A 12,249-nucleotide genomic window follows, 5' to 3' on the forward strand; every position below is an offset into this window, starting at 1 on the left:
AATATCTGTCTTTGCTCTATTAATTTATGCATTTCTGTTAGGTGTGAAATCTGGAATTGGAAATGGGGTACTGCGAATTTTAGATGTACTGGCAGAATGTGGTAGTGGGAATGTCAATTTTCATTTAATGTCTTCATCCTATGTATCAATTCCAAATTGACAATGGTACACACTGTTCTTGCATAAGAGCCCCAGGAGAGCAAAGCAAAGGCATCAATAAGAAATAACTGAACGGTAAACAGTGGCTTTTTCAACTCTTCTGAATTCTCATCTCTAGAACATGTCATTAGCTGTGGAGGGAAAAAAACACCCTTGAACGGCCAAAGCAGTGATACACACGTAGACACATATACAGACACACAAATATGCACGCGAAGCAGAGTATGTTTAGGTGTGTGACCTTGGGAAAAAGCTTAACCTCTGTGCCTCAAGTTCTGTCATCTATAAAAATGGGGATGATAATCGTATCAGCTTACCAGGGATTAAGACTATTAAATGAGTTAATATTTGTAAATGCTTAGAAGACCAACTGGAACATAATAAGCACTGTGTGTGTGTGTGCGCGCGCGCGTGCGCTTATTTTAAGTATTCCTTAAAGGCACAACTGAGCTCATATAGAAATAAAAATTAAGGAAGGGGCGCCTGGGTGGCTCAGTCAGTTGAGCATCTGCCTTCAGCTCCAGTTATGATCCCAGAGTTCCAGGAGTGAGCAGCATCAGGCTCCCTGCTCAGCGGGAAGTCTGCTTCTCCCTCTCCCTCTGCCCCTCACCCCAGTCATGTGCACTCTTTCTCTCTGGATCTCTCAAATAAATAAATAACCTTAAAAATATTTTAAAAAGGAAAATCTTTAAGGGCTTCGAGTAAAGAAGGAATTAACAACAAAAATAAGATTTGAAAACAAGGATACAATGAGTGAGATGCTTAACTGAAATACAGAGTTTTTTTTTTTTTTTTAAGGTTTTGGTTTTAATGGTAACTCAGGGATAGGAGATTTGGAAGTAACTGCCCCTCCCCACACCTCAATAAGAAGTTGGGGGCAGCAGGACTCTCTCTAATGGGAAGCTTGTTTGTTTTGGTCTAGATGCTTTAAAAAAAAAAAGTGTAACAGGAAGCTCTGTAAAAAGGGGCATGCCTTCACTTTGGTTAAGTGTTTCGATTTCTATAACCTGTGGAAACACTATGGAGACACAACCTCAACCAGACCACATAGGATTCTCTTAGCTCATTATTTCGGAGAATATTTGAGTACAAAACCTAAAATAAGGGAACAATCATTTAAGGAACAATCCACCAGGAGAAAATGTTAGCAGACAAGATACAGTAGTATTAGACATCACTTCCCACCCCTAAACATTAGGAAACACACACACACAAATGATATGCTCTGAAGACTGCACAGATTTTTTTAAAGAATTAATATAACTTTTAGAATCAACAAGTAGTCACACATTTTAAAAATCAGTTAAATATAAAACTTTTTTGGAAGCCTGAACATATGTACACCCCTGTTCATAGCAGCCTTATTCACAATATGTTTACCTGTGCTCCTGCCTGAAACTGTTTTCTAATGAAGGGGGGGAAAAAAGAGAAATAAACCTAGAAGAACAAAAATGATCAGAGAAGTGATGGATAATAGGAGATAAAATAGTAGTTTGGAAACTGGAAAGCACAAATAGTGACAACTGATTTAACAGCCTTTGTAAAGAGCGGAATCTGAAACCTAAAAGAGATGGGAAACAAAACAAGAAGCAAAACAAGACCAGGAACCTTGGCAGAACTCCAGAAAGCCTCAGGAATTAAGACTTTCTCGGGCCTCCAAAGTCAAAGGTACTAGAGGCTGTATGAAAACAAGACAGCTTCAAAGTCTTTAAAGAAGCAGTAAAGATTCCCCTCTGGTTCCTTCTTTCACCCTGCCAACTACTCGACGCAAACCGGCAGAAAACTGGAGGTCTGTTCTCTGGAGAAAGTGATGATGGCAAGTTCAGGGACAAGGAAAACAGGTGGGTTAAAAGCAAGTCAGCAAATAGCCCAGAAATAAACCCTCACATATATGGTCAAATGATTTTCCACAAGGGTGTAAAGACCATTCAATAGGAAAAAGACAGTCTTTTCAATAAAGAGTGCTGGGAAAGCTAGATATCCTTATGTAAAAGACTCAAGTTGTACCTTTACCTCACAACATATAGAGAAAAAAAGAACATCTTAAAATAGATCAAAGATCTAACATAAAGAATTAAAACTACCAAACTCTTAGAAGAAAGCATAGGGGAAAAGTTTCATGACACCGGATTTGGCAATGGTTTCTTGGATATGACACCAAAAGTACAGGAAACGAAACGAAATCAATTGTAAAGGATACAACTGGGACGCCAGGATGGCTCAGTTTGTTGTCTGCCTTTGGCTCAGGTCATGATCCCAGGGTCCCTGGACAAGCCACGTCTCAGCGTCAGACTCCCTGCTCAGTGTGGAGTCCGCTTCTCCCTCTCCCTCTGCGCCCCCCCCTTGCCCTGCTCGTGCTCACTCTAAGTAAATAAATAAATAAAATATTTTTTTAAAAAATAAAAGATACAACTGATAGAATGAAAAAGCAATCTACAGAATGGGAAAAAACATCTGCAAATCAAGTATCTGATGAGGTTAATACCCAGAACATATAAAGAACTCCTGCACGAATCAACAAAAAGACTAAAAACCTAATTAAATAGTGGGCAAAGGACTTAGATATCTATTTCTCCAAGGACTGTATACAAATGGCCACTAACACAAGAAAAGATGCTCATCACTAATCATTAGGGATACACAAATCAAAACCACGAGACACCACCTCATACTTATTATATTAGCATGGTCCTATAAAATTAAACATAGAATTGCTATATGAGCCAGCAATTCCACTGCTGGGTACATACTGAGAAGAAATGAAAGTAGGATCTTGAAGAGATTATTTGTACAACCCTGTCCATAGCAGCATTATTCACAATAGCCAAAAGGTGGAAGGCACATAAATATCTATCAATGAATGGATAAACAAAATGTGTTATATTCATACAAGGGAATATTATTCGGCCTCAAATAGAAAAGATCCCTTGGGCGCCTGCCTTCGGCTCCGGTCATGATCCTGGAGTCCCGGGATCGAGTCCTGCATCGGGCTCCCTGCTCAGCGGGGAGTCTGCTTCTCCCTCTGACCCTCCCCCCCCCGTCATGTGCTCTCTCTCTGTCTCTCATTCTCGCTCTAATAAATAAATAAAAATAAAATCTTTAAAAATAAATAAATAAGATTTAAAAAAAAGAAAAGAAAAGATCCCTTGACATATGTTACAACTGGATGAACCACCCTGAGAACATTATGCTAAGTGAAATAAGCCAGTCACAAAAAGACAAGTAACTGATGATTACACTTATATGCGATACCTACAGTAGTCAAATTCACAGAAAGTAGAATCGTGGTTGCTAGGGGCTGTGGGAAGGAAGAATGGAGATTTATTTTTTAATAGGTATAGAGTTTTAGTTTTGCAAGATGAAAAGAGTTCTGGAGACTGTACAACAATGTGAATGTATTTAACACTACTGACTTAAATACTTAAAAATGGTCAAGATGGTAAATTTTATGTTAAGTGTATTTTACCACAGTAATAAAGAGCTAAATACCAAGTCAGCAAACTGAACAACGTGATACACCCATCTTCTTTCCCCAGCTGAGCTTTCAGAAGAGCTAGCAGCCAGAATTATCTATACCATGGCAAAAGATTAGATGCAGAATTCCTCTCTGGAAAACCGAATGACTTCTAAAAGTTTCATGTGCTTCTTTTACAGTTGTGCCAGGCCTTTCTGGATAGCATCTTATTTCTGTTGTTCCCACTTTATAAAAATTACTTAAAAATTTTTTAAGTTATTTTTTTAAGATTTTATTTAAATTCCAATTAGCTAGCATACTGTGTAATATTAGTTTCAACACTTACAGTGATTGTGATTCAACCATATAGTATTCAACACTTCATTACAACATCCGGTGCTCATCACAAATTTTTACGTTACTTTAAACAAACCTATTTTATTTTCTAACACTTCCATTCTTTAGGCTCTTACAAATACTGATAAAGGGTGCCCCCAACAAAACGTAACTGATTCCTACCTATATGATCACCCAACACTGAAGCCTACCAAAGGAGCTCTATTCATGTATGAATACCTTCCAGTCAGCTGTGTGTCTTACTCGGAAATGTAATCAGGTTAACCATCTCCAGACATTTGAGACTGTAAGATTAGAAGTCGAAAACACAAAGTAAAAGGAACAAAGAAAGTAGAGGCAATGCAGTGAGCAAAAGAAAACTTCAAAAATACTGTGATCAATATGCCCAGTGATAACAAATATTTTGTCCAGGGGAGATGAGTGAGTGAGTGTGTGTGTGTGTGTGTGTGTGTGTGTGTGTGTCCAGGGGAGATGAGTGTGTGTGTGTGTACAGCATTTTGTTTTTTTAAGTAGGCTCCACACCCAATGTGGGGCTTGAACTTATGACCCTGAGATCAATAGTCGTACATTCCACTGACTGAGCCAGCCAGGCACCCCTCCCCAGGGAAGATTTTGAAAAGACATTCAGTGGGGCACCCGGGTGGTGCAGTCTGTTAAGTGTCTGACTCTTGGTTTCAGTTCAGGTCCTGATCTCAGAGTCTGCTTCAGACTCTCCCTCTCCCCCTCCTCCCTGCTGTGTGCACATGCTCTCTCTCTCAAATAAATCTTTAAAAAAAAAAAAGATATATAATTATATATAATCAATATAATTATTTAATTATAATAGTTAAATAGTAGGAGAACATGTGGAGGAAATCTCACAGAAAAGAAACAATGAGTAGGAAAACAGGAGAGAAAAGAAAACAGAAAAACAGAGGGAAGAAATATGTCAAATAAATGAGAAATCTTTCCAGATTATTAGGAACTTGAGTTTCCAGCCTAAGTGCCCAATACAATACATAGGACTCTAAAAGCATGCTTTAAATTTCTAAGAGAAATCATTCCTAATTTAGAATTATAAATCCAGATAAATGATATGTAAAGAGCAAGCAATGGTAGCATAAACCTATTTCTAAGAAATGACATAAAATTTTTTTCTTCCCATGTACTCTGCTCTCAGGAAGCTATACCTGTTTTTGGAAGGACGGATGGACTCCACCACTACCAGGAACAAAAATAACAATATTTACTGAGTGCTTTCTGCATGCACAGACCTTTTATATGTATTTGCTCTTTTACTGTTTAAAACCACCCTTTGAGGTGCCCACCATCCTTCAGACTGGAAACTCAGGCACAGAGAGAGCAAGTCATTTGCCAAGGTTACATATCCAGTTGTCAGTCAGGATTTGAACCCAGGCAGGTGGGCTCCAGAGCCCATGCTCTCAATCATTAATCTACTGCGCCTGCCAAGGGAGTAAACTCCGAAAGAGGAATATGTGGGATGGAGACACAACGAAAGGGGAAGGAAATTTCCAGAAAGATGATAAAGGGAAGTCCCCAAAACACAAGGGGGCCAACAAAACTGACAAAATATTGGGTGTGCTTAAGCACATCTGGAAAAGATTTTCCAGTTAAAGTTTGGATAAAAGAGCAAATCTAAGCAAACAAAATACAATATATTAACTTCAGAAAAACAAAAAGCTGTACAACAAAGAAAATGCAATCATAATTCTGGTTGGCTCATTTGTGAATAATGGTAAGAGTGATAAATCATACAACAATTCAACAAAAAAGAGGTAAGTGCATTGGAAGGATGGGTCAAGGTGAAAAGAGTGTGCACATATCAGTTAAATCCACAGCAGGACTACTGGAAAACAACAAAATGGTACCACCATTTTACTTAGAAATACGAAAGCAGAAAGCAAAAATATGTTTTTGTCACTCTGAATTCCGTTCTTGGATCTCTTGCCCTCCTAAATTAAAATTTTGCATACATCATTACGGTTCACCCCTTGTGTCTTAGGTTTATGACTTCTGACAAATGCATAAACTCATTAATTCCTAGACTCCTAACGAAAGCATTTGATAGCTACACCCAAACAACGAGCATGGCTGTATTCAAATGAAACTTTATGGAAACTGGAATGTCTATGTCACATAATTTTCATATGTTGCAAAATATTCTTTTGATTTTTTCCAACTGTTTAAGAATCATGTTTAAGAATCATTCTTAGCTTATGGGCCATACAAAAACTGGTGGCAAGCTGGATTTGGCCCATGAGCTGTAGTTTGCCAATTCCTGTCCTAAAGCAAAAAGATGGGTGGAGATACAGTCCAGAAGCTGCAGATGGGAGATTACTGCCAATGAGGTTCCAAACAGCCCGTATTACCCACAAAAGAAATATTTAGCACATGGACAGCTGCTTCACCCAGAAAGCCAGCTAACAATACCGGTCTCTTAACACTGTTTTGACCCTTATCTTTGCCCCCTTTATCACCTCAATCTTGAAGAACCTGAGACAGCAACAAGGCGGGGGGGGGGGGGGGGGGGGGGTGCAGGAAAGGAGATGAGAATCCAAGGGCAGAAACAGGATGAAACCAGTTCACTCCTTTTCCCACTACAGGATTTTGGTACAGAATGTGGCCCAATCTGAAGAGGGGGAAGGGCTGGGCATTAAATTGAATAAGATATTTTAAATTAGATGAGGCCCGACTTCACAATACCTGAGGCTAATTGGAAAGCCTTACATCTGCCCAGATTCACCCAAGCGTGGAAGAGAACCATTAGCAAATATTTAAACCCAGTGGTAAAAGAATAAAGTTGTTCTCTATATTCAAACTACTAAATACTATCTCATTGAATAGGCCAGTTATGTAACCAAAGGAACTTTATTCAGTATAGGTAAAGAACGCTTATATATAGATCAATAAAGATCTAAGAGAAAATAGAAAAATGGGCAAAGGACACAAATAGGTGTTTTTTTAAAAAGTTAAATATTTAACTTTTAAGAAAATGCAAAATAAACCCAGATACATTTCACATTCACCATACAGGAAAACTGTTATAAAGTCCAACAATATCAGGTGTGGGTAAGAATGATTAAATGGAAGAAGTCACAGGGCAATGCACCATTTTTAAAGCAATGGTATTACCATTCGACTGTTAAATTTAACAAGACTATGGTAGCCATTCTCTGGCAAGAGTCACCAACCTCAACAGAGGACGTACCTTCTGTATAACACCAACTTTTTAAGGATAATCAGGTAGGAAAACCACGCCCACATTTTAGGAGGTGAAATTTCAATTCCTGTGTGTGACCACTCCCTACGACTTAAGGCTCATAGATACAAGAAACGCTGGAGGATTTCCAGGAACGCCCCAAAACAGACACGACGGAGAGGCTAGAGGAAACGGGAGAACCCAGTGACTTGGTGATCTGGGCCCGAGGGCTTAACTGGAGGGAAGCGGTAGGAATGTGAACGAATCAGGAAGACCCGTCCCGGCTCGCTTCACCCCGTCCCACCGCCTAGAGGTCAAGGCCGCCTGGCATTTCTGGCCGCGGACTGCAGCTCCCGCTCCCTCCCCCTCCGGGGCGCCCCGCGGGCCCTCAGGCCGAGAAGGGGTCAGGGGCCCCGCGGTCCGAGGGGCGGGCAGTCCCGCCACCGAGGCCTCGCCCTCGACCGACAGCTGCGAGGCAGCCAGGAGAGCCGGGAGGAGGGGCCGCAGCCCCGGCCCGCCCCAAAGCCGCGGGGGCAAAACAGATACCCAGCGCTGAGGAAACGGAACGCAGCCCGGCCCGTGCCGCCCGGCCCTGCCCGCCGCCGAGTCGCTCCGCCGACGGGAGCGAGATGGCCGCCCCCTCCCCTGGCCCCACCGCGGCCCCAGCCGCCGCACCGCGCCGACAAGTCGCCACCGCCCACTGCCGGCCCCCCCTCGCTTGCCCGCCTGCCCGCCCTCCTGGGACACGGCCCGCTCCACCCCTCGCGGATGCTCACCGCGCTGAGGCGGATCCCGCTGGGTGGCTGCGCCGCCATCTTGAGCGAGCTACAAAGCCAGGACCGGCCTCGGCCGCAACCCGACTGGGAGGCGGCCGGGACGACTGTGGGGCCCGCTGGGCCCGCCCACTTCCGGGGCGGGGCGCGCGACTGCCCCGCCCGCCCACTTCCGCCTCAGGCTCAGTTGTATTAACAACGTGGGGGAAGTAAATTGCCGAGGTGGTTGAAGCCGGGGAGAACTGGGCTCGAAGCGTTGGGCTCTGCAGGGAGAGGGGGCATGCGTGAGACTGGGGGGAGCGAAAGGGTCGCTCGCTGCGTTAACTGGACCTGGAAACTTGAGAGTGGAGAGTTTGAAGTCTGTCCGCACGTGCGCTGGGGCCCGGAGAGGTGAACTCGAGGCGCCTGATTGGCTGGACGTGTATTGCACTAAAACAAGCCGCCCATGCCCACCTGTGCCAATGTGATTTGAAACCTTGTTAACGAAATGTAAACTCTGTGCATTTTGGATTTGTTCTGGAAGTCATCATCCTTCGGCCTGGTGAAGAGTCCTTTCTTGCCTGCACGTTTATTGAGTCGTTCCGCTCATGCACACTTGGTGTCGACTTTGCGCTGGGTATTGGGCTAAGTGAGTAGGATATAGAAATGAGTAAGTCTAGGGCTGTTCCATACTGCAGGTAAAGAGAGGATGGAAAGGGTTTTTTAAATATCCATTTAGGTTTTTTGCTTTTTGTTTTTCCTTTTATCTCTTTGTCCTGATTTTTGGGAAGTTTAAGCACATGTCAGGTCTCCAACACTTGTTTTTGTTTAATTTTTTTTAACTAAAAAAAAAAGATCCACCAAAACCCAGTTAACCCATTTCTCCCACCCACTCCCCACCTATTGCGTTTTTTACTGTAATACATTTTCTTTGTAAAAATTCAGATAATATGGAAATATAAAACATAAAATTTACCCCCAATCTCTTCACCAGAACGTATAAACAATTTGGTATACATTAATCCAGGCTTACTATATACTAAATATTATTTCCAATACAGATGGTCTTCCCACTTGCCATGGTTCTACTTAGGATTTGTCAACTTTACCATGGTGTGGAAATGATATGCATTCAGTAGAAACTGTACTTGGGGCGTGCCTGGGTAACTCAGTCGGTTGCGTGTCTGCCTTCAGCTCAGTTCATGATCCCAGGGTCCTGGGATGGAGCCCCGCATTGGGCTCCTTGCTCACCGGGGAGCCTCCTTCTCCCTTTCCCTCTGCCCTTACCCCACCTTTCTCCTCCCACTCGTGATACTTCTCTCTCTTGCTCTGCACTCTCTCAAATAAATAAATAAATAAAATCTTAAAATAAAAAAAGAGGGACGCCTGGGTGGCTCAGTTGGTTAAGCAACTGCCTTCTGCTCAGGTCATGATCCTGGAGTCCCAGGATGGAGTCCCGCATTGGGCTCCCTGCTCAGCGGGGAGTCTGCCTCTCTCTCTGACCCTCTCATGCTCTCTCTCTCTCTATCTCATTCTCTCTCTCTCAAATAAATAAAATCTAAAAAAAACTGTACTTGAAATTTTGAATTTTGCTCTTTTGCTGGTGTGAAAATTAATAGCCAGAAACCTCACTAAAGTGGAGTTGGAGGTTCCACAGGGTGACCTCTCCTGCCCTACCCATCCTTATCAGTTGCAGACCCAATAGGAAGAGACCGACTTGACATTACCTGGTCTTGACCTTGCTCCTTGGTACTACTTTACTATCCCTGGGGGAAAGAAAAACCACTTAACCTTATCTCCTACACCCCCGAAACAGCTCAAGAAGCCGCTATACTTTGAACTCCCAATTTACTCCAGTGGACTTTTTAGTTTATAACAGCCTTCCCAACCTACTTTTTCTCCTTAAAAAAAGGGTACCTCCCCTTTATTCCCTGGACTCGATTATGGGTTTTGCCGCAACTTGTTTGTCCCGGATTACAATCCTCTTTTATTCTTGAGTGAGCCCATTTTTACTAGTAAAATAACTGGCAGTTTTTATTTTATTTTTAAAATTAACACTGGGCTAGCGGTATCCGGTATGATCCTCTCTCACGATGCTGGGTAGCAGCAAAGCTGTAGTTCCCAATCAGCCATGCTATTGGGAAAATAAACAACCTATATACACTCACAACCATTGCACCCAAACAATCTGTTTTTCACTTTCAGACAGTATTTAATAAATTACATGAAACATCCAACACTTTCTTATAAAATAGGCTTTGCATTAGATGATTTTGTCCAACTGTGGGCTAACATGTGTTCTGAGCACATTTAAAGTGAGGCTAAGCTAAGCTATGACAGTCAGTGTGTTTAGGTGTATTAAATGCATTTTCAACTTACAATATTTTCCTTTTTTTAAAAGATTTTATTTATTCATTTGACAGAGAAAGAGATAGCGAGAGAGGGAACACGAGCAGGGGGAGTGGGAGAGGGAGAAGCAGGTTTCCCTCTGAGCAGGGAGCCCTCTGCTGGGCTCGATCCTAGGACCCTGGAATCATGACCCGAGCCAAAGGCAGATGCTTACCCTACTGAGCCACCCCAGGCAGCCCTCAACTTACAATATTTTCAACTTACGATGGGTTAATTGGAAGGTAACTCCATCGTAAGTCAAGGAAGATCTGCATGAATGAGAACATGTTTAGGGGTGCCTGGGTGGCTCAGTAGGTTAAGCTTCTGCCTTCAGCTCAGGTCATGATCCCAGGGTCCTGGGATCAAGCTCTGCATTGGACGCCTTGCTCAGTGGGGAGCCTGCTTCTCCCTCTCCCTCTGTACTCTCTTCGCTCTTGCTCTTGCCCTCTCTCAAGTAAATAAATAAAATCTTTAAAAAAAGTGTTTTGTTGTCACTCTTGCAACTCACCATTGGGCAAATGACATAATGTGAACACCTAAGTCAAAGTGCTAGTTAACACCACTTGTAATGCCCTGGACTGAATAATTTCTCGGTTTCCTCCAGCGTTAAGACTATTATGTAAGAGGCTTTTTCATCAACTCTATTGAGAGCCTTCTTCGCGTCTGTCAGTGTCAGGGCTCTAAGGATTTAGTGGTGAACAAAATAGAGAACTTATGATCTCAAGGCTGTGTTTGTTAAATTGTGGCCCATTTGTGAGTTGTGAAATCGATTTGATGAGTCTCTACTAGAGCTTTGTGAAAAACAAAATAGGATTTTAATTTAATAGTATAGTGCAATGTCAATCTAGGACTACATCCAACTTCTTCACATACTAGCTATGTGCTATTCAGCAAATTACTTTGATTTTGAGATGAGACTAGTCTGGATTATGTGGCTGGGCCCTAGATGCAATCCCAAGTATCTTTATGAAACAGAGGCAGAGGGAGATGGGGTCACAGAAAGGTTATTTGACCTCTGCAGCAGAGAGAGACTTGCTATGCTGCTGGTTTTGAAAATATAGAAGGGGCCTGGAGCCAAAGAATGCAAAGAATGCAGTTCTAGAAGCTAGAGAAGACCAGGCAACTCAATTCTAGAGCCCCCCGAGTCTGCGGAGGAGACACCTTCAGCCCAATGAAACTTATTTCAGACATCTGGCCTCCAGAACTGGAAGAGAAGAAATTTCTGTCATTTTAAGCCACTGAGTTTGTGATAATTTGTTACGGCAACAAAAGGCATAGACAATATGTTCATGTACAAGCAAGTACTTACCTAAACATACAAATTCTTGTCCCCCTCCCCCCTTTTTCACACAATTGAGCACACTGTGGAATTCTGCATTCTCAAGGCTTACTCATATCGAATAAAATTTAGGCCAACATGTACAGGCTAAGCTTAGACCAGGTTGGTATAAAAGGGGATTTAACAAGAAAGTAAATGCCCCACCACACCCCTCTGGTGCTTGTATCAGACAAACCCAAGCTTGCATGGAAATCTTTATTTAAAAAAAAGTCAAAGCTAACTTGAGGTGATTTTTTAAAAGAATGTATTCATTTATTTGAGAGAGTGAGCACGAGTGGGAGGGGCAGAGGGAGAGGGAGGGAGAATCTGAAGCAGTCTCCTCGCTGAGCATGGAGCCGAGGTGGGGCTTGATCTCAGGAACCCGAGATCATGACCTGAGCCAAAACCAAGAGTCAGACGCTTAACTGACTGTGCCACCCAGGCATCCCGATGTGATTTTTTTTTTTTTTAATGATAAAAACTATCTTCTTTGGGGAGGGCTGTAGATTGAAAGTTCATCTCTACCCAGACTTATATGTTGAAGTCCTAACCCCCAATGTATTTGAAGGTGGAGCCTTTGGGAAGTGATTATGTCACGTGGTGAAACCCTCATGAATATTAG

At 42.6% G+C, this 12,249-nt stretch overlaps 1 protein-coding gene across 2 annotated transcripts in view; it reads right to left on the reverse strand.

The window, feature by feature from the left end:
* The window catches only part of MORC3 (MORC family CW-type zinc finger 3), a 40,533-nt gene extending 32,494 nt beyond the window's left edge, over positions 1-8,039 (reverse strand). For both annotated transcript variants that reach the window (XM_028115033.2, XM_028115026.2), the window contains exon 1: positions 7,946-8,039. In XM_028115033.2, coding sequence (XP_027970834.1) covers positions 7,946-7,984 — 39 coding nt within the window. In that variant the 5' untranslated portion in view covers positions 7,985-8,039. The remainder of the gene's footprint in view (positions 1-7,945) is intronic.
* Between the last annotated feature and the right edge of the window lie 4,210 nt (positions 8,040-12,249).

This window comes from Eumetopias jubatus, unplaced genomic scaffold (genome assembly GCF_037043125.1).
Source record: "Eumetopias jubatus isolate StellerSeaLion01/CBP00866 unplaced genomic scaffold, mEumJub1_p1.0 scaffold_1, whole genome shotgun sequence".
Classification (NCBI taxonomy): domain Eukaryota; kingdom Metazoa; phylum Chordata; class Mammalia; order Carnivora; family Otariidae; genus Eumetopias; species Eumetopias jubatus.